The sequence below is a fragment of the Larus michahellis genome, chromosome 20 (genome assembly GCF_964199755.1).
Source record: "Larus michahellis chromosome 20, bLarMic1.1, whole genome shotgun sequence".
In the NCBI taxonomy this organism is placed as follows: Eukaryota; Metazoa; Chordata; class Aves; order Charadriiformes; family Laridae; genus Larus; species Larus michahellis.
This window is the reverse complement of record NC_133915.1, coordinates 4,016,078-4,044,003: the sequence shown is the minus strand read 5'-3', so window position 1 is coordinate 4,044,003 and position 27,926 is coordinate 4,016,078. Positions and strand designations below refer to the sequence as shown.

General features: G+C 44.0%; 1 protein-coding gene across 12 annotated transcripts in view; it reads left to right on the top strand.

The window, feature by feature from the left end:
- LRRTM4 (leucine rich repeat transmembrane neuronal 4) overlaps positions 1–23,039 on the top strand; it is a 488,683-nt gene extending 465,644 nt beyond the window's left edge. For 11 of the 12 annotated variants that reach the window (XM_074563451.1, XM_074563447.1, XM_074563450.1 and 8 more), the window contains one exon: positions 21,718–23,039. In XM_074563451.1, the coding sequence (XP_074419552.1) occupies positions 21,718–21,939 (222 nt within the window). In that variant the 3' untranslated portion in view covers positions 21,940–23,039. The remainder of the gene's footprint in view (positions 1–21,717) is intronic. The other variant, XR_012584259.1, reaches the window with a different exon arrangement.
- The last annotated feature ends 4,887 nt before the right edge of the window (positions 23,040–27,926 follow it).

Below are 27,926 nucleotides of genomic sequence, written 5' to 3'. Positions count from 1 at the left end.
TGAGATGATAGTAGGGAACCCCAGTGTTGTTTCCGGACAGTGCTTTTGCCGGTATTATCTATCAGCACCGAAGTCCGTAAAGCGCTTTTTCAAATGTTTTCCCCCTGAAACAATAAGTTTGGAAAAGTTGGAAATGGTAGGATTTTATACAAGGGGCCCAAACCTGCAAATGCGTTAAGATATTTTTGCTCTCTCTGATCTCGTTGAATCCAACCTATCTGGAAAGTTCTGTGATACAAAGCTCAGTTATATAGGGATAAGGTAGTTTTAAAACAAACAAACAAACCAACAGATAAATCAACAAAGAAGAAAACTTCCTGAGGTTTATTACTGCTTTATCCCAGGCTGCTAAATTAAAAAGGGGAAAAAGATAATAACTTCAAAATAGGGGAAAGCTTTCGAAGCCTTCTGTATGGGTGGAAAATAGGGAAGTGGGACACGGGAAATAAAAAGACGTTCACCTTCACCCAAAAAAATGTGAAGCCAGTACTACCTTTAGGGACAAATTTAATGGATTTTCCTTAAAGGGAACAAATAACTAGTTTGCGATTAAATGACGCTGAGTTTTTTGAAGGACGGGGACTTCGCTCACCTTCTTTCAACAGCTCTGAGAAGTGGCGTTACCAGTAGCCATCGCTTTGTGGTGACAGTGAGTGAAAAGGATTCCTGTTAATGCAACCCAGAGTGCAAAAAGCCCTTGTTTCCCATGTTTCCCGTGTTTCCCATGTTCAGGAGACAAATGCCCTTCATTACACTATGCCAAGGAGTTGCTGCTCTTATGTGGATTGGATTATGTTTTTCAGTGCAAAAGACTGTACTGTCAAAGCTTGTTTTGTGTTAATTAGTAAACGCACGCTTAATTTTACGTGTGGAAATAGGTCCGTGTGCGCGTCAAGGAGCGATATCTCAATTTACTTTAGCGATGCTGCTTCCCTTGATTTAAAGATAAACAGATTACCTAACGCCAAGCGGGATGAAATATGTCAAAACGAATTGCTGTATCCAGTCCAAGCTGGAAATCAGTAATGATGCTGGATGGAAACGGCGAGCCAGAATCCTCCACTCCCTGCAGCAACGGCAAAACTTCGCGTTGATCAAACCAAAGTTGTTCTGCACTGGGGGCTGGGGGATCAGTGGCAGAGATTTTAGGACAAATCAATACCGTGAATGGCAACAAATTACTGGGACTGCGATGGTGGTCACCCCAGACTTCTACGGACTGTTGTAATATGAAATTGCTGAGCTAACAACTCTATTGTGTCTGTTGCTTGTATCAGTCACTGAATAATTAAAGTAGCAAATATAAGATTTTAATTTTTTTTTTTTTAATAGGGGTCTTAAAAACTGCCTAGAAGTCAGAGCTGCCACTCAAGGAGATGTTGGAACACTGCGCGTAGTTCCCTGAGGACAGCTCAGTGGTGATCGGAAAGGCAAATATCTAGAGAAGAAGTTGAGAACAAACCAGAAAACATCCCTATTCCATCCCACCCACGGCACGAGAGTGTTCCCTGGCGTTCTGGGCACCTCACCTCACCTCAGAGCAGATTTAGCAGGACTAGAAAACAGAGAGAGAAAAGCAATAGGAAGACCAGAGGCACGAAAAGGCTGATGGAGATGGTAAATGAGCGACATCCCAGACCTCGGAAGGGAGATGGGCTGAAGTCCATAACGTTATAAAACGCTCTTGCAACAGTAGCCGAGGAAGGATTACATGCTGTTTCTCGCAGTGTAGGAAAGGGTAACATAATTTTATCCACATCAGTTCTTTTAATTGATCTGTAAAATATAAAACAAATCCTGTAAAATATAAAACAAGTAGAGCAGAAATGTCTGAAAACAAATTTCAACTGGTTACAGTTCTCTAAAAGAAGGGCCTTACTGTCATAATGTCTCGGTTCATTGGTCTCTCAAAATCACAAGAATCTTACCGTACCTTTTTAGCGTGTCACCTCTTTGGGGACAGAAGTGTGTTTTCTATAGGGTTTAAGGAAATGGAGTCGTAATATTGCTATGCACTCTACATACTTAGATGCAGGTGATTTATTTAGTCAAAATAATCCAGCGCAGGCCAAAATAGCAATGGAGTTAGTTTGCTAGACAACAGAATAATGATTCCATAACTGTACGAATTATATGAGCATATCTGCGCGCTCGGGCTTGGGTAAACACGGACACAACGGGAGAGTCAGGGACAGGAGAGATTTGCAGTAGTTTGTTTTCACAGTGGGACGAGATTTTCCCTGCATGAGTTCTGTGGCTGTTGTGTTTATACAAAATGTATTTACAATTAATACTCGCTTCTGAGAGCGTGTGCATGGGTGGGAGGAAGAGGACTTTCTGTTGTTGTCCCATCGTTAAGGTGGGTGTACGATCAATGAGTGGGTGTACTCATCAAATGAGTATTCCCGTTCAGGAAAGCATGAAGGTTGCAGCGTTGCAGAACGAGGACCTTGCCTCACACCTGGCGTGGGTAAAGTACAACTTGTCAGAACAGAAAAGATACTGCGGCTTGATAATTGTGTTTTACCGCTGCTTGAAAGGTCTGATTTCCGTAAAAAGGAAAGGAAAAAGTAATTGGTTCTTCTTTCTTGCTGGAGAGGGCGTCCTGCAGCCAGGCACATCCATTGCAAAGGTCCTATTAGTCTTCAGGAGGACCAGAACGAATTGTTTGGTGTTACCGGAGCTCCTCGAGGTGTCAAGCTGGGATCAGAGCTCCAACGTGGCAGCTTCTGGGCTGGGCGCCAGATCTGGCATCTTTTCGGAGCTTGATCTAAGCGGTGTTTCCTACCTAAGCAGCCACAACTCCAACAGGCTAGGCAATTCCATGGATATACGTGTGTACGCGGTGGTTAGTTGTTACCTGTCCCTTCCCTCCCTTGGTGTACAGCCAAAAAAGAGCCAAACATGCTCTGCATTTATTTGTCTTCCTGCGGTTTCTCCCTGATACGCTCGTATATGAGAAGGTTTGTGTAGTATTTAGTAACAGAGTCTGAGACTGCTTGGAAGACCAGGCAGATGTTTTCTGTGTGCGGGTCCTTGGGTTCTCTTCTGTCCTAAATTTGCGTCAGCTTCTCTGACATCTTTGTTATTCTGTCGTGTTGTAAACCTTTCTCCCCAAAATTCATAAAGTTCTAGCAATAGTGTATATCACAAAGGGAACATAAATTATTAATATTTCATTCTGTTTTTAAAAAGTTGGCTTAGGCTGCAGTACAATTTGGGTACTTTTTTTTTTTTTTTCCCCCAGACTATCTTGGGTGACGCCTGTAGAAAAAGAAAAAAAAGAAGTTGGAACGTTAATATAGATACATATAATAATAATAATAATATGTATATATATACATATAATGTACAGGTGGAGTGTGCTGTTGCAGAATTGTGTAGAACTGACCTGGAAACCAAGGGTTTTGGAATGAAATATCCGGTAGCTTGATATTGAAGGAAGAGGATGAAGAAAGTAAGTTCTTAAAGAACACGGAAGGATTGAAGGGCCTGAATATGGGTCTTTCAGCAGAGTCTGAGTGCAGGGACTGTCATCGCGGCATTAGTGCACCAATTCCCACCACATCGGGAATGCTGAGAGAACTGTCCTTTACGGCAAGAGTGGCAGCAGAGCCGTCAATGAAAGGACGTTTTGTGAGGAGAGATGTACTTTATGGTTTTTTCTTTTTGATTTTTTTTTTATGATTTTTTTCTTTAGTATTGTGATACCTAGGCCCCACTTGCAGGGAGGGGATATTATTTAAGGTAGTCCCCTGGTTTGTCAGACAAAAACCATATGGCCAAGGCTACAATTGAGCCATGGTTGATCACACTCCCCTCTAATCCGCAGCTGTTTTCTTTCTGATAGATAAATATGTGTTTAAATAATGCATCCTGCCTAACTCGGTCAATTTTTTTTTAATGTTCCCTTTGACAACCGAATGTTTCCATTACGCCCAATAAACATCTTGGAGACTGACCCGTTCCCGCTTTAAATGCACATTAAGGCTGCATTTCCTTCGTTTCACCTTCCAAAGGAAACAGCGCAGCTGTTCATTATTTGCAGCACTTACTACAAGAGACTCATTTTCAGGAGATAATTTTTTTTCCCTTAGAACTTCATAAAAATGTTTTAGTTCCTGACCACAAAGACGCCGTTGAATGACTATTGCGGAGGAGTGCTGCGAGCTTTGATGTCAGAGCTGTTCTGCTGTAAAAGGGCACCGGAGTCTGTCAATGGCACATTCTTTTCTTCCATGGTAATGGGAAGCGACTGCGTTGCATTGTGCTGTATTGTAGTCGGGTTTTGAAGCTGAACTTACACTCATACCTGTAGCACAAAAAGGAAAAGGGTAACCATGTCAACCATTGTCCGGCTGGCACCCAGTACATGGCACTACTATCGTTGCCCGTCCCTCGTCATACCTTGGTAGCTTGTTTATAACGGGGAGCCAAGGGCTCTGCGGCTCTTCCTCGGAGCAGCGAGTAGTGTGTCGAGGCGGTGAATAGCTGGTTATAATTGCTGTTTGTGTTGGTCTTTGCTTTTGTGTTTTGATGCAAGTCCAGGTACTTTATTCCAGGGGAAAGAATAGGGAGGGGAGCAACGTAATTATTGGGGAACTAATGGATACTTAAACGACCATCCCCTGGTTTTGTTTATAGGAGTGGGAGAGCAAACAGGCCGAAGAAAAAGGCTGTATTTATTATTTAAACAGAGGTGCCACCCAGAGTACTCAGTTTGTCCCAAGGACCCCGTTGTTTGTGTCCCTTCTGTTAAGTGTTGTGTTTAGTTTGGGATTATAGCGGATGCTGCAGGCCTCACCGTGCCCCCAGCCCCGTTCTGCTGGGCGTTGCGGGGGGCTGCAGGGAAGGAGCGATTGCCGGAACACCTATAGCGCCTCGTAGGGAGGTCCTATGGATTTGATAAAGGATAAAACCACTTGAATTTGATGGAGAGGAAATAAAAAAGGCTATCTGTTGGGCTGCAGAAACAATGTAATAGTTTCACTTTCCTGAGTGGGAAGACTGTCTCTAATTGATTTAATGGCCCTTGATCTGCAATGCCGGAGCCAGGTTTTAAGATTCTGAGGCTTCTAAAGCCGCTTTTAGTGTGCCCCTCTACCCTCCCAACGCCTTTTGTCCATCTGGTCCTTATGACTGACTGTATCTGGGCCATATCACACATTAGAGCCATGGATCTAAGTCCTAAATGAGCCATTCAGGACTTAGCCAAAAAGTCCAGTGGAAAATTGATGGGTTAAGGAAATACGCAAATATTAAGTATACGAAAAAATTATTCAGGAACATGGTAACATCTCTATCAGATGTGCTGGATGAGCAGCAAGGCGGGTTCTCCTGCTGCCGGGTCCTGGGAACCGGCACAGGCAGCCGAGAGACCAGCCGGAGCTGCCGGGGGTGGATGGGTCGTACCAGGCAGACCGTCAGGAGCCTGCCCTTCTGGGCCGAGGCCACGGGCAAGGGGCAGCAGGGCAGAAAAAGGCTGGAAAGAATATGCTCACAGAAGGGAGGCACCGGGCAAACAGTGCCAGAAAACAGTGAGAAACTGTGACCAGAAACTCCATCTAAATATTTAATTGACGTAGGAAACAATCACTTGCTTTGTTGGAAGAATATAACTATCAGGAAGCCGCAGGAGGGCATTAAGGAGCGGTAAATTTGCTTCTAGATGTATCTGATAGTAATTGTTAAATTGGGAGACAAGGCTCAGGTGGGGTTATCTTGGAGGCAGAAGATCCAGAGCCAGTTATCTGATGTTGGGCCAACAGCTTCAGCTCCTCTTGTTTCTGTTTCCTTGTCTGCTTGCTAGGAATAGTTCTATCAGTCTCTGTTAAACCCTTTGGTGTAGGTATTTAACTCTCTGGATTGCCTTGGGGGAGTTCTTTGACCTCCGTTTATTTATCTATTAAGCGAGGGTAATGATACCGCTCATCTCAAAGCAGCAACACAAGACTTATCTGAATAATGATTGCAGAGCCCTCGGATGAAAGGTGCAGCACAAGGGCAAACAACTGATGTTTGTTCTTGTTACTACCACGATTTGACTTACAAAATCATGGGTTTCAGTGGCAGGCTGAAAACACACTCTGTATAAAATTTTGCAAAGCCCTGATGGGTGAACTCTGATGGGTCTTTCTGCGAATTGTGGCTTATTAGTATTATTATCCGTGTTTTACTTTGTGGAAGGCGCATATGGAGTAGATCTCGTATCGTGCAACTCTGAATTATTTCTGATTGCCAAATGTAAACGGTTCTACCAGCGCGACGAGGATGGGTGATCATTTGGCTCCTGAAACACCCAGTAATCTCATGAACCCGTTCTGTTAGTGTCTGAAAAACACTATTATGTTTATCGTTAAAGGGTATGGAGAAATGGCCAGTGCTTACTGCTCTTTTTTTACAGGGCTCAGATCATTGAGATAAATTGCCTTTCTTGTGTTCCGCATTCATCTTCATAAACCTATTGCTACTCCTCATTTGCTCCATCCTTGTTTTGGGGCAGGGGGAAGATAAAGAGTGTATCTGTAGGCAGTGTGCTCTGTGTTTCAGGAAGCCTCTCCGGTCCCCCTGGTGAGAATGGAAACATTCTCGGAGAGATTTTTATTTGCTTTGCTTTCCAGAGACCCTGTGGGCGGTACACGTCTGATCTGACCCCTTCTGCTTATTGGAGGCTTTCACGCTGCTCACCGCTGGCGGTGAAGACCCTCGGTGTAGAGCGTGTTCTCAAGAGCGTGCTCTTGAGAGGGGAACCTCAGTGCCAGAGCAATCCAATGTCTTTTCCACAATCTTTTATCTGTTTCCTGCTGCGATTACTGTGGGATCGTTTTTTTTTCCCCAGCCTTCCTCTTTCTGTCTCTTCACCAGAGAAGTGCCCAGACTCTCGCCTGGAGTCACAATGTCCCCTTTGTTCCCTTTTCAGTTTGGAGGGAAGAAAGGAACAAGGAGCAGAGGGGTCTGAATGACCCTTGGGGCGATGGCAGCCACGGGGAGATGCCTGCAGGACTCTGCTCTGCAGATTATCTCTAGCACCTACCCAGTTTTTTGGGCGGCAGCTCCGATTCAGAAGGGTTCTGCAAAGAGCTGTTCTCCTGGTGTTCTGGGGTGCGCTGTGATCGCTGGGTGCTGCCTCTGGAAGGAAGCCCGGCGTGACCTGCTGAAGCATCCATCTTTGCAAGTGCTGAGTTCTGTGAAGGCTTTGTTGATCTTGGATTAACTGCGCGAAAGTCAAGAGGGCTCTTAAAAGTAGCAGTAGGTGAAGTCCTTCCACAGGTTGGTAGCATCACCTTAAACTACAGTGTCGAAGCCAAAAACACCTTTAAACTGGGAGGTTTGAGTTCTGTTGTGCTGTCTTGGGACACCAGAGAGCTGAATCGCTTCCCCGGCCCCCAGAGGGTGTATTTACGTTGGTGGTTTAGTTCCGATCAGGATCGTGCTTTTGACACGGGTCTTTTGATTGTTCTGCCTTACTGTGCTTCAGTTAACATCCCAGAGCAGTCAGAGAGAACAGAGACTGAATCTTTTTTGGGATGAAGCTAAACTGGATCCGCTTTGAGCGCTTATGGGTCCAGGCTAGAGCTGGTTTGATGTCGGTCCTCTGCAGTGTGTATGTTGTGGACACTGTGTACTCAACGGCAGCTCTTGTGCTCTGCAGATTTGCTCATGCTGGGCTGTATCGCTTACAAACATATACACAGGCACGGCGGCCACGTGATGAGGGAAGTCATTTAGGGATAAAAGATCTGTATTCATGTATTTAGCTCGTGGAAAAATCTGTCCCTCAATCTGTGCATCAGTTTAGAGATCTTTTTTCTTGTTTGCTATTTTCCTTTCTCCCACCCTTCATCTGTTGTGCCTGTCTGGAGTACAAGCTCTGCAGGGCAAGGACTCTTACTAAACGCACGAGCATTGGTTACCACCGTGCAGTTTCAGTTTTGGTCGAGGCCTCCAGGCACTGCAAATAAACAACAGATTTTGGATGACAAGAGGCTTATTTATCTCCTTATAGTTCTTCGCCCAATCTGTTTCCCCCTTGTGTAATTAGGGGGGATCAGGTAATGATATTGCGTGGGTCTCACAGATGAACTAGACGTTGGGTATTTATTTTGGGTGGCTGCAACTGGTAGAGACCCGTCAAAGGGAAAGATCCCGTGCCGGAGGTTGGTAACGGTTACAGCCCCATGTTCCTCCACGTCAGTAATGCATCAAAGGAATACTACACTCTGAAAAAGCTGTATTACTTACCTTTCACTGATCCCTTCCGACACACCGGCGTTACCTTTCCCAAACAGAACAAGTTTAAAAAACATGAGAGTAGCTGGAAACCATTTGGCTCATGCTTGGCCGGTTGAGAGATTGTTCAAGCATGCCGTCTCTTGTTGACGTGAGCCGCAGATATTTCCAACAGCAGCTCCTTTGGTTTTCAAAATCTAGCTCCCGGGGCAGATTTTATTTTCCAGCAGGATTCTTTGAACCTGGTTCTTCCCTTTTTACACTCCGTCGCTACTGCTGTGCTCAAGCTTAAAACGGGCCAAGTGGGCAACAACGATTTTTTGCTTATTAATGTTCATTGCGTCAGAAGAGGTAGGAGCCCGCTTTGTTTGGCTTTCCTGAAATGCCAGAGTCTGTACAGCACAACCCGCCAGCCGGCACCGAAGTCCATGTACTCTACAGCCCTCTCCTGGCTGGATTCTATAGTGCTCACCTCAATAGGCAAGGCGCTTGGTTTCTGTTTGGCTGAATGTGTCTGAACACTTTTTTTTTAATTATTTTTTTCAGAGCCCAGGTTTCTGGTCAGACTTTACACATCGCGATCTGTTGGCCGGTAATTACAGCTTTGGCTCTTGCCAGCCGTTGGAGAAGGGGAGAGCGGCGATGGTGACCCGGAGCCATCCCAAAGCCGCTCCGTCCTGCCCCTCTCTCCGCAGCCGCTCTCGGCTGGTGCTTAGACATGGGACTAAATTAAGGCGACTTGCTGCTTTCCGTCTCCACAGAGAAAAGGCAGCTTGGAGCATCTGTCCTTTCCTCTGCTTTTTAACCATCTTGACCATGTAGTTTCCCTGCCAGTTCTCAGCGGGTTGACCACTAAACCTTTGTTTCTGGCGTTTCAGTGGTTTTATTTCTGTGTAGTTGCTGCACTCTCCTCTTATGTTTTCCACTGGCTGTTTTCAGGATTTAATATGCGGTTTGTTTGGATTGTTTGTTTGTTGGTTGTTGGTTTTTTTTTTCTTTGAATGTCATCCAGACGTTCCTCTCTGCTTTAAAAGTGTCACTAAACTACTGTTGCTCAATAATTATTCCCATTGTTTTTGCCTTCACGCAGTAATTGAATTGATCCGCTTGGTTTTGTAGCAGCAAACATTGCTAAGCCAAGAATATTTTCTAACCCATCTTTCTTCCAGTTTTCTCAGGGATTCTGAGTATGTCTTTAGTGATGATTTCCCTGCATATTATACAACTTGCCCAGAGGAATGAGAAAGTCATTTGTTTTCTGTGGAGTATTAAAAAAATAATGCTATCATTGTGAAATGTCCTTGCCTGCAATGCCGGACAGTCTTGCATTAATTTTCCGCTTGCTTGATCTCTGATATACAAAGATTCTATAGAACATGACTGAAGCATGAACCCGCGTTTGTTATTGATTTTCTAATGCTGTGTACTGTGCGCGCCCCTGCCCTGCCTTCGCTGCTCCTCCTGTTTGCCATTTCAGGAGGCTGTTGAGCAAAGCGGGAGCGCTGCTGCTGCTGCATCCCTCCCCTGCACGTCCCTGGCTCTGAGATGAGCAATGCCAGAATACGCTTGCCCTCTCACAGCAGAGGGAGGCTTTAGGAATACAATTCATATCCGAGCTTTTTATGAGCTTTAATTGAAGTCCTGGTATTACTCTGTAGTGTCTTGTTTTGACAGAGGTAGGTGGAGGGTGAACTCCGTAGCACTAATATATTTAGAGCTTGATAGAATGGTGGCCTCTGAGGTTCAGGTAGATTTTTTTTTTTTTTTTTTTCTTCCCCCTGGAGCTGAAGGGCTGAGCAGCATCACCCCTTTAGCACCCTAGTTATGGAGCTGAACGTGCTGTCCCATCACAGTTTGTGCGTTCAGCGGGTTTGGCAGAGGAGCTGGGACGAGACTTTATTCCCCATCCTTTCTAAGCCGGGCTGTCTCCAGGGTCAGGGCACGCTCCACCCTCTCTGTTGACCTAAAGCCACGACCTTCAAGGAGCCCTGCCACCAGGTCCTTCATGGCGTGTCACCTGCAACTAGGCAACCGCCTGCCGATTCTTCATCCTCACCCCTGAATTATTTTCTCTCAACCTAAAATAACCATTTCCCTCCAGCTCTGCCTTAACTTCTGGTGCTGCAGGATGCAGAGACTGCTCCGTAACCTTTCAGCGAAGATGGTGATTATATAAATCCTCGCCCCAATATGAGTCATGTATCAGTACCTTTTGGAAACTGGGGGGCTGCAGTTTCCTCACGGCGTGGGCACGCTGCTCCCATCAGCACTAATGGAAGTGACACACGCACATCAGGAGGAGAAGCCGTCCCTTCTGCTACTGGATTAATGTTCTTGCCAGTACGCTTGTGCCACCATACACACTGATTTCTCTGCTAGGAGACAGTGGAGGCAATTAAAATCTTGTAATTTCTCATGAATAGAATCCTGCTGAGACATTCAGTATAATAGGAGCTCCCTCCCGTGTCCAAGAGGGTCTGGAGTGCCAGCGGTTTCTTTCTTCTCTCCCACCAGAGTGAATTTATCTCACTGTTTTCTCAGGAGACATGAATAATTCCTTGGACCTGTGCTCCGTTTACGGTCGTGATGCGTTGCTTGCTTCTCTTCTTTTAGTTTAAGGCATTCCTGGCCAACAGCTCTGGATGTTGATAGCCTGATGTAGACCATCTGATCCCCACGTCAGGTGGAACAACAGTAGCTTGAGCATCTTTTTCTTTATTTTTTCTACCAGTTATTCTTTTCTTTGGCACCCGTTTTCCGTAAAGAAGGAGCCCTTCAAATTGTCTTGAGATGACTGAAAAAAACCCCAAATGATCTACTGTCTTAGGTCAACGCCATAATGTAGAGCGTTGAATTTGAAATGATGACGGAGGAAGAGGACTCTGTCGTGTTATAGCTTGGTGGGGACGCAGGGGCTGGATACTATCTGTATATTTAATATTTCCATATTAAATGGAGTGAGTGCCAATTATAAATGTGGCTCTAAGCATATTTTTTTTTTTTTTTTAATCAAAAATGGGTTGAGACTCTCATCTGACTCCAGCCAAAACCTTTTGGGTATAGGATAACCAGATAACGTAGAAGGAAAAATTTCCATTTCTTTTCTCAGTCTGAGAAGGCACCCAGCATCCCTTCCTTCTAGCGCTGGTGTGGGTTTTAATCATAAGCCATCACGTTGCCTTGTTTATACCTACTCATGTCTTCAGGACAAAATATTGTGCAATGGGAGTCACGTTTCTCCAGCTTTAGAAAGTACATTTTGGGTCTTCTGATGTACAGAATCCATGCGCAACTTTAAATAGTATTTAAAAATCTTTAAAGAAACCATCAATTTCTGGATAGCTCTTTTGCGCTCTATAAATCCTAGGCAGATCTAATGAAAAGGCAGTATTTTAATATGAGACAAAGACTTATTTCACTCATTCTCCAGTGCCTTCATTTGTCACCGTGGCAGCAGCATTATCAGATGTTCATATTAAATACTGTACTTATTTATTGTGAGTAATGGATGGAGCAGGTTGCCATCTTTGTGATCGCTGCATGGAAAAACAGCTCTACCTTTTCCCTTATTGTCATAATTCTTTTTCGACAGACGCAATGTGCTCGGTTTCCCAAATGCTGCACCGGACCTAGGGCCTGTGAGGATGCTTCAGGCTCTGAAATCCCTTGGAAGGTCCAGGTCCAGAGCATTTCTGGCCTGAAACGCCAGCAATTTAGAGAAGCGAGCTGAAGCGCTGGGAGTGCTGGAGGTCAGGAAAATGCTCTGTGGAAGTTATTAGCGGATTGTTGACCTGTGCTCAGCTCTTTCTTCTTGATCCCTTGGAGCAGTGGCTAGATGGACCTTTGACTTGTCCTCATAGGTTATGTACAAATGATCTACGCTTTGCAGCTCTTAATGCAATGCATAGGGGGCAGAAATTCCTAGTGAAAAAATGGCTTTTTAAAGTGTCTAAATGAAAGCTGAGGTGCCTTGAAAGAGACTACATGTTTGACAGTGTGTGTATTTAGGCACCCAGAGATATGTAGCTGTACCCAAAGGGATTCTTTTGCATCTAGGTAGGTAACTTCTACACCGTTCTGCATCGCTTTTGAAAATCTAATCTATCCCTAAAAGCCTTTTTGAACCACCAGGCTTCCATTCGTATTGAATTCTATAGGAAATTATCCTAATAGCACTGAAAGCAATATTAATGGCTTTTCAATTAGAATATCTAGATAGTTTGTTTATTTTATCGGCCAACCACGGCGGAAAATCGAAGTTTACTGTGAATCTCACTTTAAGTTTTTCATCGGCAGGCCTTTTTGTCAGGAGCCAGATACTCCGTTTAAAAAAAAAAAAAAAAAAAAAAAAAGGCAAAAAAAACCACCCCAAAAAACCCAAACAGATAAAGCGATTTAAAAGAAATATTTTGCCCAAGGAACAATAACAAGGCTTAGAAGACTTTCTTCTTTCTGGGAGTTTCCTTTAGGGAAACCTTTTCATTTACTGATTGAAAGATCACATCGGCCCACAGAGGGAGCAGTGGGGTGTGCATGATTTTTCTCCTGATCTCGAGAAAAGCGCACTTAGTTAGAGAGTCCATCGAGAGGTTGGGTTTTAAAGGGAAAGGCGTCTGTGTGATTGGATAGAAGGATTAGGACGTTATCTGTAGGGAAGGGAAGGAAAGCTTAAAATCCAGTTCACAGTGTCAGTAGAACTGACAAGGTCATGTTATGTAGGGCTTTAAGCCATGAAATACGCTCTGCAAGGATGACTCGAGAAATCCTAAAATTCTGTCTTTATGGTATACCCTGTGTAGCTTCTAGGTGGTTTAAAAAGTTGGTGAATATTTTAATGCCACATAAGAAAATAATAGATATGTTTTAATTAACTTTGTTTTATACAAAAATCAATCAATTTTGTAGAGTATTGCGTAGTCTCATAGATCCAGAAGCTGCTTATTAACATGACATACAATTTATTAGGTTAATGTGCTTATAATAATATCTAATACAATGGTGTGTAATTCCTCTAGTTATTACTTATCAGTTAACTTGTTATGAACTATGAACAGACCGTTAACAGGACATGCAGAAGTAGCTGATGGCAGCACTGTCTTCTGCCCTGTGTCTCCTGTCTCTTGTTTCTCTTTTTTCATACTAAGACCTGGCTTCTCGCAGCCTCTGCCAGTTTGGGGATCCCATTTTCCCTACCCAGAAATACAAGAATTGAGTAGGGTTAATGACCCACCTGTCAGTCGTTTGTAGTATTTAGGCTCCAAATTTCCACTGATGCCAACTTTTTATACTAGGACATGATCTGAGACCTCCCAACCACAACCTTTTATCTCCAGGTTAATTTTTGATAAAGAAAAGGCTTCCATTCCACATGTTGAAGAAACCATCCTGTGCCCAACCCCTACAGCCTTCAAAAGATTTCGGGCTTGCTTCTAAAGACCTTGATTTAATCCTCGGATCTGGTTGGCAGAGCAGTCTTTGTCCTGGACGCTCTCTGCTTGTTCTGACGAGGAGCTTGCGGTCTGTGAAACGCCCTGTTGGCGTAGCTCGAAGCAGATTCAGCAGCTGGAGTTCGGTGGCTGGCAGGACACGATTCCATCTGGACCGAGGGGATCCAGGTCTAAATGGATGGTAGGATGCTCATAAGATCGGTTTGTAGGACCATTGTGGTGGACGTAAGCATGAGACAAGGAAAAAAAGACTGCAGAGAAGGGAATCAAAGGAGATATTGTGCTTTATTTAGAAGAAAAGCTCTCTTGGTACAGCACCGTGAGTTAAGAACATACATGAAGGTTTGTACGTGTGTGTATAAGCATGTAAGAGTTTAGGAGCTGACAATACTACCCATCGCCATGGGATGGGGGAGCATCCCCTCTGCGGATGTTTAGCAGTATGTCCTCGATTTCTTGGGGAAAACTGGGAGATAGAGTTGGTTCTTGTGGCGATGCTAATGATTTCGGGGCAGCGGGCTCAGTGCCACGTCGCGTGGGACCTTGAGCTACCGCATGAGACTTCCTCCTACTCCCTCTCCTCTCCCAGGGCGAGCTGCGGAGAGCATTAGTCTGATTTGGTTAGATAGAGGAGGCGAAGAAGTGGGTTCTGTCTGGAGCAGGAAGGAAATTGAACATGAAATTGCAGGAAATTGGTCGTGGGAATAGCACCTACAATTCAAGCTACCAAAAGGCTCTTGCTCAACGCTTCATGCCGAATGTAGGCACGCCAACCTCAGGCAAAGTTCCCAGTGGGAGCTGTACCTCTTAGAAAACCTGGGCTAATTAAAGGTTTTGATAACCTTCACATAAACATCAAGTTGGCAGTTTTTCTGAAATGCTCGGATGTCACACAGACAATCTCAGTAAAAACAGTGCTCATAAAAACCTCAGTCTGCCTCATAACCGAGTGCTCAGACTTCTGAGCTCTGAATTTTTTTGATAAACGAGATTTTGGGGTTTTTTGTCAATACGAGAATTACCTTAGGAAACATGAATTTCAGAACAAAAGGCTTATTTTTAAAAACCAGCCGGGCACTTTTGTGTTTGTTCCAACTGGGAACAGAAGAGGACACGTACCCATTCATATTTCGGAACTGACTTCTGTGTCTGCGTTTGTCCCCTTTAACGGGTTTGATAGGAAGCGTATGATTGTGCAGTTTCCTGAGTAGGAATGTTTTTCTGAGCTGACTCCAAAGGGATGTTCCAGGGTTGTTAACTGTGATTTTTCAGCAGCGTGAAATCCCCTGAAATTGTTTATACCAGCTATATCTGCTTAACGTGCCTAATCAATCTGTCTCTGAGGTGAAGCTGTGTGCTTCACTGATCGTAGCGCTATGATAGTATATCTTGCTTATTTTTACTCTAAATTATGATAGGGTTTGAAATGAACCCTGAATTTGATTTATCAACAGCCATGATGCTAATTCAGCAATGAAGTCATGGTGTTCTGAGACTAAATATTAGCACTAATGAGAAAACACAGCTTCCATATTTTGTAATTTTGAGTTTCCACTACATATGGACAGCTTCTAAAGTTGCGTGTAATTTAATCATGTAATCATTAAGTAGGCGAGTATTTACACATAAATCAGTTTACCTGGATTATAGAGTTACGGGTAAATGTGAAACCAGATGACGTTCAACTGCCAGAGAATATTCGTTCTTCGGTTTGGTTTTGTAGAAGGAAAATGCATCTAATGCAAGCCAGCGGTGGTTGCCCCATCGCATTTTCCATTGGGATGAATGGAGCATGTCTTTAGTTTTAAAAAAACAGTGTGTTCCTCCTCTTTGAAAACAGAAACAGCAGAGGTGAAGACATACAAACTGCAGTGTCTCAACAGTGAAAGGCCACGGTACCCAAGCCGAGAGCGCTGAAACAGCCTGGTTCTCAGAAAGTGAATCACTTCTGTCCACATCACCTCTGTCTACATCACTTCTGTCTCTGAGCTCCAGGTTTTAGGTTCTTGCCAAAGCAGTTACTTGTCTGAGGATTCTGTGACAGTTCTTGCCCTTATACCGTTCTCCTTTCAAGGAAAAAGACAAAGCGCGCTCCATCCCACCACGGACTTTGCCCCGGGAACGGTGCTGGGACTGTCAGTCCTTCCTTATGTTACACTTCTGTCCCCTCGCTGATAATTCTGCTACCAAGAGTCCCTTAGACATCCACGGCCTTTCATGTTTCTCAAGATAGAATTTCCTTCTCTGCAGGATAACGAATGGTGGGAGATCTTTCTTCGAAATTGAGCATCAAGAAAAAACTCACAATATTTCCAACATGAAATAGACCCGTTCTGAAAACCTGTGTTTCCAAAATTTGATTTAACAGTTTACCGGGAAATTATTTCAACCCAGGCCTGGTCCTGGTTCAGCATTAGATCTTGCTGAACTGCAAGTGGTCCCGAGTGAGAGTTAATCTCTGCCTGATCCTCAGCTAGTCTTGACCGCAATAAGTCTGTTGCTGTGAGCACGGGAGAAAATAATTCAGCAGGAATATGAAGAACTGGCTATTCTGGTAAACTCTCCTGGCATTATCTGATGGTGTCATACTTTAGAGTTCATATCGGGCCTGAATTTCAGGTTGTCTGAAGCCCCCTGTTAGGAGGCAGTGCAAGCAATTAAGAGTGTATGAGGGTGTTTAATGTACTGTGAGAGACAGCAGAGAGAGAAAAGTATTTTAGAAATAAAGTCACTTGATATTCACTTAGGCCCCAATCGATATTCCTTAAACCTCACTAGGTTCGGTTGCTACGCGGTAAGGCTTCACCTCCATTGATATACTTTTTCAAGTTCCAGAATAAGGATTTTTGTTGATATTTTGGTAAAAATCTAGGTTTTAACGGCTGCACGCATGAGAAGCAGAAGTCCGACCTGAATTCTTATAATTTAATTTTTTTAGTAGAACTTTCTTTGGGTAATCATCGTCAGAAACGTGTAGAACAAGTTAGCTAATTTACCTCCCAATATTTCTGCTGATAAAATTCAGTGCAGTGTAAAAAAAAAAATAAAATTAAGAAGTCAAACTCCCTGAATTGGAATGTGGATGTGTGTATTTGCGTGTTAGAATGGCTGAGGGTTTAACTGAACACCGCTGCTGAACGTCAGAGGAAAAGTCGGCAGGGAATGCTGAGAAATACCTTTTTAATGCAGGTCAGAATTCCACAGAATTTCAGGTAAACTCAAGTTAGTCCAGCTTGTTTTGAAGGGAGATGTTATTCGGCAGCGAAGGCTGGTGAGCTGGCAACCTCTCCAGTTCAATTGGTCTGCGAAAGGGAAGATTTGCATTCTTAAATTCCCACCGCTAAATCTTTTATCTTCCTCCTGTAGCTGGGGATTTATGTAAATTTTGCTTGTAATAGAACCTTTGTGTGAAGTGTGTGCCTGCTAAGATGCAATGTTTATTACATTTAGAGTGAAGATCTACAGAGGTGCGGGCTTCAGAAGCCGAGGCTAGCTAACTAATCCAACTCATTAGCCCAAAACCCATGTGAACCCTTACAGTGCTTGTAAGACAATAAGCTCATTGCATAACAGAGTCATTGCTTTCTTCAGAGCACGGATTCATTCATTGACACTAATCAACTGGCTGCAACACTGGATAGGCAGGATCCTCTCTTATTGTAAGGCATTAGAGCAGAAGACAGTTCTACTTGGTGCCGTACATGGGCTAAAACCAAAATGTCCACCACGTGCACATCTGCAACTTCGGAGTGCTGGGCCCCCAACAGCAGAAGGACAAGGAGCTGTTGGAGCGGGGCCAGAGCGGGGCATGGAGATGCTGGGAGGGCTGGAGCCCCTCTGCTGTGGGGACAGGCTGAGAGAGCTGGGGGGGTTCAGCCTGGAGAAGAGAAGGCTCCGGGGAGACCTTGGAGCCCCTTCCAGTCCCTAAAGGGGCTCCAGGAAAGCTGGGGAGGGACTCTGGAGCAGGGAGGGGAGCCATGGGACGAGGGGGAAGGGTTTTACATTGACAGAGGGGAGATTGAGATGAGATCTGGGGAAGAACTTGTTTGCTGTGAGGGTGGTGAGCCCCTGGCCCAGGTTGCCCAGAGAAGCTGTGGCTGCCCCATCCCTGGAGGGGTTCAAGGCCAGGTTGGCCGGGGCTTGGAGCAACCTGGGCTGGTGGGAGGTGTCCCTGCCCAGGGCAGGGGGGATGGAACTAGATGATCTTTAAGCTCCCTGGTTCTTTTAGGTTGCTGGTCTTTTAGGTTCCTGGTTGGAACCTAAACCATTCTGTGATTCTATAATCCTCCTGTTGATTTGTTTTTTTCCCACTGCAAAAGGTTTTAATCCTTCAAGTAAGTAGTAGGCAGTGTCATTTTTAGAAATTAAAATAGAAATTATCTAGAAAATGCGGCAAACAGACACATCCGTCATCTCCTGTTAAACATCTTGGCATTCTGTGTCCCCCCCCTGAGCTCCACGAGCTGCGCCGGACCGTGCTGATGTGGAGCATCACCAGGAGTGAGCACACGAAGCCAAGAACTGAATCAGATGTTATGACAGATTATATGAAAGAAAGAGCTTTATTTTGTATCTGTTTTGTTTCCATGTGAGCAGTCTTTATCTTCATTTACAATTGAACCTCTTCCAAGACTAAATTTGCAGAGTTCTGTAGCACAAATGGCTGTGGTTAGTGGCAGCGGAGTGGCACGGAGGAGGCAGCGAAGGACACTGTGGTAGAGGAGCCCAGTTCTGTTCTTGGTTCTACCTTTGATTTGCTGGCAGGCAAATTCTCAGCCCCACTCCCACATTCCAGCCGGTGAAAAAGGTGTCTTCCATGGAAAAAGCCTGGAGATAGAGATGAAAAAATAAGTCCTAGAGTGTGTATTTAATTACTGAGGTATTTGGTGACCTCTTTGGATTTTTTTCGCTCCTGTCATCTGCTTTCCGTCTTTCGGAGCCCCATGGCAGCTGAAGGGTCCCAGCCTAGGTTGGAGTTGAATTGGTTTAGTCCCTGCAGAAACAGTCTTTGCCTCAAAGAGCTCTGGTCTCCAAGGGCAAGCAGGGGCAGGACTTAATCTTCTCATTTTCCAGCTCATAAAATGACTTGTCCAAGGTCACATCTCTCAGTATCTCAGATATTAGTTCCATGCCAATATTGAAACAAAATAGAAGTTACTTCAGAACCTGAAGGAAAAATACTTACAAGATTAATTTTCAACAGCTTAGATATTCTTGAATATGTTTTATCTATCTCCGAATGAGAAAAAATATGATGGTATCACTTTGCCATCAGTATTTTCCATCCTTTTGACTTGCATCGAACTGAGTGGTTGTACAATTGCCCGCGTTGGCCGCAGTTCCTACAGTCAAGACTGTGTCCTGACAAAGCTTTGGTGGGGTTGGGTTTCATGTACGGTCATTTCACTGTAAATGAAAACGGATCCCTCGTGTCTTTCTGAAAATGCCACGTTATGTATAAGAGTAGTTTCAGGCAAGGAAAGGACACCCCATTTTGGGGGGACAGACCTCTGGAGGCTTTCACGTTGATCAGGGAGGTTCTTTTTTAGTTGTTCATATGGTTGTTACCTCAATTCTAGTGGCATCACAGGAACTAAATTGGGGGGGGGGGATTGTTGGTATTTTTTCATTCAGTCTTTACATGGAAGTACCTCAATGTTAATGCTTCTGACAGTCATTTGACATTATTTATTTTATTTTAAAAAAAAACCAAAACACCCTTGATGGGATTTGGGACCCGAAAGAGGGAGAGAAAGAGGAATACAAAAGTCTGGCCTGAGAACAGGGAGGTGCAAATCCACTGTTGGGCTTCATTATCCCAGAAATATTTTCTACAAATTACTTCCTTAATCCCATGGGTTGCCTGGCATACCTATTTTATTTTCTTTTTTACACTGATAAGGAACATTCATCTTCCCTCCCCACACAATGGCACAGTGACCCTTATTAATATCATTTCAGACATAATGCCAACCTGACTTTTACGTGAAAACGAGCGAGAGCTTCCATAAAACAGCTGAGAAACAGTCGCAAAGGAAGCGTGTTTATCCACCGTTCAGGGATGTTGTTGAGATCCTGATCCTTTTGACTCCGGTTTGGAGATGGGGAGAAAACAAGCAAATGAAGCTGCCCCCAGGATGCGGGTGGTTAATGAACTGAGTATTATCGCCGTAAAGCCGGGACCTCAATCTCTCAACTCTCCAGAACACAAACAGTCCTTGGCTTTTATAGAATCATAAAGAGCCGACTTAAAGGCTGAGGACAAATTCAAGCCCTGATACGAATTGGCACAGATATTACTGAATCCAAAGGGAGTTATAGTTTCTTGCACTGTGGCTGAATTTGATCCACAAGTGAACACAGTTGTCCCATCAAATTCTACCGAGCAGCTTGTCGCCTGCGTTCCTGCCATTCAACTGTCACGTAAAATGACGTTTTCAGCTGAATTCCAGCTACTGGAAGAGTTTTGGAATCCCTCCAGCGTTCTGCAGAGAAGCAGGGGCAGGAATCTAACCGCTGAGGAGATCCAAATGCAGGAGGAACTCTAACCCTGCAAAACTTATAATTAGTCTTAATGCCTTTGCTTTTTTCATACCTTTTTGAATGAAGTTTGCTATGCAATGGAAATTTGTGATAGATTTGCTCCGTAGTCTTCGCTTCAAGTTCGGCACGGAAAATAAAAAGGCATTTGTTACAAGATTGAATTTAATGTAGGCTATTTCCAGCTATAATGAGCTCAGGTTTTCTAGCAGCGTCTCTTGCCTGTGTCTCCTGCAGCGTGTGGGGTTTTTTTTCCCGAAGAGCATATTTCTTTCTACTTGATCCGCTCATCTCTTGCAGATGATAAAATTATCTGCAAAGATTTGTATCTGATGTTGTGCCGTAAATCATATTTAGTTGTAGGATTAACATTTGCAAGCATAGAACACTTATTGACGGGGGGGGGGGGAAGAAGGTGGAGGGCTGGCCGTTTCTGAGTATTTACATGAAGGAGAGAGATGGGATTCAGGAAAGATCTTGCAGACTTTTCAAATATGTGAAGATTTTTACAAGGTGTGGATCTGCTCCGGTCCAGCGAGCCATCAGTTGAGGCTCTTTGATGGTGTTTCTCTTGCTAAGATAAAGAACCCAGGAAATCGTGACCTTGGGCAAGCCGCTTTGTTGCAGAAGAAATAAACAGGCGTTCCAGCTGTGCTGAAAGCTCCCCATGCTGGCACTCAGGTTTTCCAGTCCTTTGACATGCTCAGGCTGGTCTCAGCTTTGTAGAAATGATCAGCGCTGGAAGAAGGGCCAGTTTTTAAGAGGTTTGTATTAATCAGTAGCTTCCAGTTCTGCCTTCATAGCCAGATTGTCCAAAAGAGGTCAAAACTCAGCACGAGAAACCATTTTGAAAATGTGCACCTAAACATAGTCGCCCAAATGGATAGTAGCCCCTTCTAATCCGGCTTCACCGAGCTGCAAAGGGCAGAGCGAGGCAGCGGTTAGGTAGGCTTTCAGCAGATGTAACGTCCATCCACAAGCAGGAACCCACTGGTTAAAATGAGTGTAGGCAGTCCTCTTCAACATCTCCACGTGCTACAGACAACCTAGAAGCATCAAAGGTTTGTCTTGCCGCAAGAACTGTGTGGAGTAGAGCAATAGGACGAGGGGGAACAGTTTGACACTGAAAGAGGGGAGATTGAGATGAGATCTGGGGAAGAACTTGTTTGCTGTGAGGGTGGTGAGCCCCTGGCCCAGGTTGCCCAGAGAAGCTGTGGCTGCCCCATCCCTGGAGGGGTTCAAGGCCAGGTTGGCCGGGGCTTGGAGCAACCTGGGCTGGTGGGAGGTGTCCCTGCCCAGGGCAGGGGGGTTGGAACTAGATGATCTTGAAGGTCCCTTCCAACTCTAACCGTTCTATGATTCTATGAATGTGAGCACCCAATGGGTTTGAGGCTGCGTTGCGACAGATGATGTACGTGGTGTGTACAAGGTGATGTACAAGATGCATGACTAAGCCCATTATTTACATGTTTTTCTCTCTTGATCTCTTTCTCTGGTGCAGGTTCCTCACCACATGAAGACTTTACCCTACTACAGTTACGACCAACCAGTGATCGGATACTGCCAAGCTCATAAGCCTCTCCATGTAAATAAGGGGTACGATACCATGTCCCGGGAGCAGGCTGAGACGACCAACCTGGAACTCAGTCGAGACCACAGCTTCATAGCTACAATCGCGCGTTCGGCTGCTCCAGCCATTTACATTGAGAGAATACCAAACTAACGATGGCGACAGCTTCTTCAGGGGCGGAGTGGGGAGTTCTTCTGAGGGACCTTTCATCTCGGAAGAGACCAAGGCAAGAAACTAAAATCTGCCATTCCAGTTGCAAATGTTCCAACACAGACAAAGGGAAGGGGATTAAGCAAACTCCGCAGACTGTGGAAATGAGAACTTCAGGATTTTCTTTGCTTTAAACTTTCAAACAAATTCCTCAATGTAAATATTAAAGAGAGATTGTCAAGTTCTTATTAAAAAAAAAAAATAGATTTCACTCTAGCTACATAAAGGGATGGATTAAGAGTTTTGTTTGTATATTTGATTTTTCTACATTGCACGGTTCCAGGGAAGGAGAACCACAGGTAAAAAATAAAAGGGGTAGGGGAGGGGAAGGGTTTGGGTGGGGTGGGTCAGCCATGTTTCCTTATTGAGTGTTTATTACTCTTCAAAGATTTGTTTAATATTTTTGTTCTTTTTAAAGAAACAAAAGATAGATATATTTTTTCTTTTTTCCTTTTTTTTGTTGGTTTTTTGTTTTGTTTTGTTTTTTAGTGGTCAAGCGCTAATATTTCAAACTTCAGACATGGGCATTAAAGCTTATGTTGAACCAAAAGGACATTGGCAATTGATGCAGCAGAAACAAAGAAACTTGGGTGCATGTACATTTAAGACACAGGCTGTACACTACGGAGGGTGCTTTTGATTTTTACTATCTTCATTGTGCTTCATTGTTGACACTATAATTACTTTTCGGGCTCTAAAAAAAACGGGGAAAACATGCAACGGAGTTAAACGACTCTCGTATTTACAGTCCAGCGGTGCTTGTTAAGCAAAATTAATGGACGTTGGGGAACCAAAATGGAAGTGCTGTGCTTGAAATGGATCAGAAGGAAAATCTTTTAAAGCAAGAGTATTTGGTGAAACTCACTGGCTGACACAATTTCTAAAACACAGGAGAATGTGTAACATTGGTTTTTTGTTTTTTTAATTAATTATTATGATCAGTTAGTTTTTGTGTAGTTTTTATCAATAAAATGACAACAACAACAAAAAAAAGTGGTGGAAAAAATAAACATATTATTTTGTGGTTGGGACACCACAGACAAGTTACTGTTTGAATGATTTCTCTGGCTGTGTGACACGGTGACTCGATGGACTAAGGGACGAAGCTTTGTCCTCTTTCACCTCTGTCTCGCCCCTTAGAAGGAGCTCAAGGAATTGTTTTGAGGTTTAAGAAACCAGAGTCTCGAGAAGCTCATTTTATTTGGCTTGTCTAAGAAAAGGTTACGAGGCGATTTGGTCAGAACACCTATATGGGCCGGGGCGGGGGGGACGAGGGGGAAGAAACCTTCTTTTTTCCCTAAAATTTTTCTTTTTTTCTTCTGTCAGAAGAAGCATTGTCAGATGCAAACTGTGAGCTGAAGATAAACCAGTTCAGATTAGAACATAAGGTATAAATTTTTAACAACAATAATACAGCAACGGGGTTTAGGACGTAATGAATTTCACGATTGTTTCAAGTATCTATATGGGGTGTTTTTATGACATTTACACATGGCCACAAAGTAGGGGCTTAATGAATTTCTAAAAGTGCTGAGTCTTGTATCAGATGTATGACATTATATTTTCCTCTGTGTTTCTCGCCTGAAAAACTGATGTATTTTTCTCTGAAAGGAAAGGAGGAATGTGGATGTACGCGTTCTGTGCGCTAGGCAGCTTGCAGGGAAACATGGACGTGCAAAGTCAACTTGATGCCTCGAAGGTAACGTATTTAGAATTAAGCGTTAGACAGGAAATGAAAGGAAAATGGAGCGAAAGGCTAGGGGATGAGTTTACAGCCAGCTCCATTAGACATCTTGATATCTGTCAGCTTTAGCACGCTACAGGCAGAGGGAGAAAGCTGCTCGAAACACCACTTTCCTTCAAATTGAGTTTCAAACATTGACCCACAGTCTATTGAGCCGAAAATGGAAGAACTCCCATTGATTCCGGTGGGCTCCGTATCAGCGGTAGAACACATTGCAATAGGCATGAGAAGTGTAACGGCATTCCCGTGCTCTTAAAAGATGAGGATGGTCACATTTTTATGATAAGGTTCGTTAAAGACAGTTGTGTAATTCTGGTTCGGTTTTTAAGAGGGCGGTTACGGATCTGCCAACCTGATACTAACAAAAGCAGAGTGGGAAATGTCGAGCGGGAATACGTATTGTCTTTTTATATGTTTTTTTTTCCTTAAGCCCCCAGCTGCTGGGCTCACGTGAGTATCGGAGAAGAGCTGTTTATTTTTTTAATTCTATTTATAGTCTTCATCAATGCCGTTTCCCCACACGCCCTGGGAGAAGCAACTTTGTAAGTACTGTAAGATCAAACAAACTGCCTTTTTTAATTTCCCGATTTCAAAATCTCTTTAAGTTTAGCAGTGTTTTGAGGGACGTTTGGAACTGGCATTAGACTCAGGTTGCAGGTTTTCTTTGCAATTGTTGGGAATTGTGCTGCCCAAGATGAACAAAATATACTACCGTGTGCGCGATCTGCTGGATAAATTCATGCTTTTCTGCCTGAAATGTGCTGGGTTTCTGCTGTTTATACGCTGATGCCAGTTTGGGCAAGAACCCCATAACTTTTCTTTGTATTCTTGACAATTAAAGAGGTCATGTTCCGAGAATGTTTTGAAGACGTGAAGTTATACCTCGCTTAAGCGCTGAAGGTCGTGAAGAGCTAAACATTTCTGTCGTGGATGCTGTAGATCAAAGCAGAAGTCATTGCGGTATGTACTGAGCTACCTGGAACAGTGTCGGTTGCGGTGAGCAAACAAAAAGGGCTCGATTCCAGCCTCTCTGGGACTCTAGATGTAACAGAAATTGAAACTTCAACTACCGTGGCTGCAATTAAAGGCAAAGAAATCTGATAAAAAAAACTTGCTCTTCAACTGTGATGTAAAAAATACAGAACTGTAATACTTCCAGTCTTTTGTTATTTCCTATTTGGTTTTTTTTTGTTTTTCAAGTGTCAGTTCCTGGAATCATGTGATTCTATTACAACTTCAGCTTAAAAATATGCCCAAACTCTTCTTAGGGAAGGTCTTTCTACTCCTCTTCATGCGGTTCTTGTGAGGGAAGTGACTGCTCTGGAAGGGAGGATGGAGCGACCCACCGGGTGTCCAGGTAAGACCCAAGAAATACAAATTAATGATTCCCTAATGATTCCTCCCTTAATAAAAAGGCCCTGAACATTTGGTTGTGATGGCATCTTTATGGGCCTTGCGCAGTGTCCGAGTGCCACCGAGCTCCCAAAGAAGGAGCCGTCTTGCTGCGAGGGCTCACGGTTGTGCAGAATACAGACAAACAAGGAAAAAAAAAACCAAACCTGTCTGACCTTCAGACTGAAGCTGTTGAACTTTGTGCTCTGCAAAAGACAACAACTGATGTGACCAAATAACAGGTTCTGGAAGAATTTGGGAAAAATTGACTGCTGCCTGTCTCTCTAGCTAATAATTGTCTTGCAAATGTCAGTAGGGCACTGAAATTATACTGTGCTGATAACGCTGTGGGTAGGATCTGCAACCGGGGAAAAAGAGTCTGTAAAAGCCCTCCGCCACTCGGAATTATTTCCAAGGCTGGCAATGTTTTGCTCTGAGATTTAGAAATCTTTTGGAATAAGCTGCCCTTTTCCATAATGAATTGGAAGTGTTCTGAAGATTGATAAACACAATTTTATCTTCAATCCCCATTGGAAAAAGCCCCTGAAGGATTTTGGCACATTGTACGTGGGAAATTGAGATATTTTTAAACTGCGTGAAGATTTAAGGGTCTAACGTACGACATAGCGAAGGGAATTAATTTTTAGGTGGTTTCAGCAATTGGGCTCCTTCAAATGTCACTACTCGCTTTTTTTAAAGCTATACAAAGGAAAAAGGGGGTTTGATACAGCTATAGGTGCATCAAGCTGGAACCGCGCCTTAAATTAAGAAAAAGAAATTACCTGTCTGATATTATTGCCCCTGCGCAATTGGAATGCCTTCCTCATAACATTGATTGCAATAAAGAAGGCTCTGACAGAGTTTGTTAAGTTGGGGCTTATGAGAAGGCAAGAATTAACATCTCCCCTTGCTCCCCAGAAAAGAGGAGGCAAGACAGATTTCAGGGACACACAACGTGTTCCCCAGTGCCCTGCGAGAGGCAGAAAGTGTTGTTCTTGATCACCATAGTCCTGCTCATCCCTGGAAAGATGAGATTTGATTATCCTTATTTTAGCAAGTGTAATTGTTAATGGCAAATGAGCATAAACCAGCCCTTTCCTTAAGCATCCAACCAACCTAGCGCCATACCAGTAAGAGTTAAAGAGAAGGGCGTAAGTAGATAGGCCAAATGCAGAATAAGGAAACGCAAAAGCGCAGCAGTTTGGGGTCCTAAATGGAACAGCAGAACCAAATATACCTTCGTTTCTTTCTCCTGCAGTTACTCCACTAGTACTTAATGCCCGTTATTTGCTTTGATGCCCTGGTGACTGGCGCTTTAATAATATGTAGGCAGGTTAAAGTAAATTAGTCTACAGAAGAGAATTATATCAGTCATTACTGGAGTCAAGGGATACATTATACCTTTGTCGTTACTGTGCTGAGACGCGTTCTAGTACGGCAAAAATAAAACTACATGCGAGGCAGGCAGATCCCAGGGTTCTCTCCGACAAAGTCGGTGCCGAGCAGCCCTCCAGTGCTAGCTCAGCACTTCTGAGGTCTTCAGTGAGCTGCAGAGACGGATGGGAACATTACCTGCTCGCTCTGAAGACACGATGAGCTTCAGTGGCTGTAAGGTACGTCACCCTAGGCCATTGTTTAGGTGACTTTAAAAATTAAGTGAGAAATATATACGTAATTTCTTGTTTGTTTTTGTTGCATGATTGAATTATAGGTAAGACAGGTTTTCTAAAGAGCAACAAATGAGCTGCTAAATGCATTCATGCTTCTTAGTAATTTTTGGACTTTTTTTCTCTAGGAAGTATCCAAAGTTGGGCAGCAAAGGAAGAGAGTCGTTCCAAACTCAGTAGCAGCTGAAAAGTTGTGCATCTGCGAGGCAGCCTTGAGTAACTCAGGAGTTAGTGCCCCTCAGGGAGACAAAGTGCCGGTGATCAGCTGCCACCTGGCCAGGTAGTAGATCTTATTCCTGTTGTGTTCCTGTGGACACGATGGCGAAAGGGCTTGTGGTTGGTGAAGCAATGGCCTTTAAGACGGCTCATTGCATTAGTGACTGTAGGAGCTCCAGAGAGACCCGCTGTCCCAGCGGTGTGGAGTTGGGTCGTTCTGACTCTGCTCCTGCTTTACGATATGAATCACGGAATCATACGGTGGGAAGGGACCTCTGGAGATCATCCCCTCTAACCCCCTGCCAGCACAGGGTCACCCAGAGCAGGTGGCACAGGGACGCCTCCAGGCGGGTTTGGGATGTCTTCAGAGACAGAGACTCCCCCACCTCTCTGGGCAGCCTGTTTCCTTCCTAACTGTTAGTACATCTCGTTTAAATTGGGAATTTTTCAGGATAGAGCCCGCATCTTATGCCCAGCATTTAGCACCAGGTTGGTGCAACTTGCACTGTTGGTGCGAGTGGAACAGAAATAAATAATAAAGTCAAAAAAGCCCTCTGTGTCGTCCCCCTTCCCTGCCACCCCCCCCGGTGATATTTTGTGTATTAAAAAGGCAAGCAAAAATCAATTTGATAACGCAAAAACTATGGTAGCTTGTGACTTTCAATCAGTGCTTTGGACTCCCCAGTGATCTGAAGCACTCTTGTTTGCTAAAAGTGTGTTCTTGGAACAGCAGGAATTCAGGGATCTTTGATAGGCTGATGAAGAAGGAAAAAGAAAGCATTTTCCTCCAAAGTCCTCCTGGGATTTAGAGTTGAAAAAGAGAGCAGGGCAGCGTATACAGTGATGTTAGTGTTCTGCTGGAAAAAAAGATACGTGTCCCAAGAATTTAGAGCAAAATAAGTCACCATCTT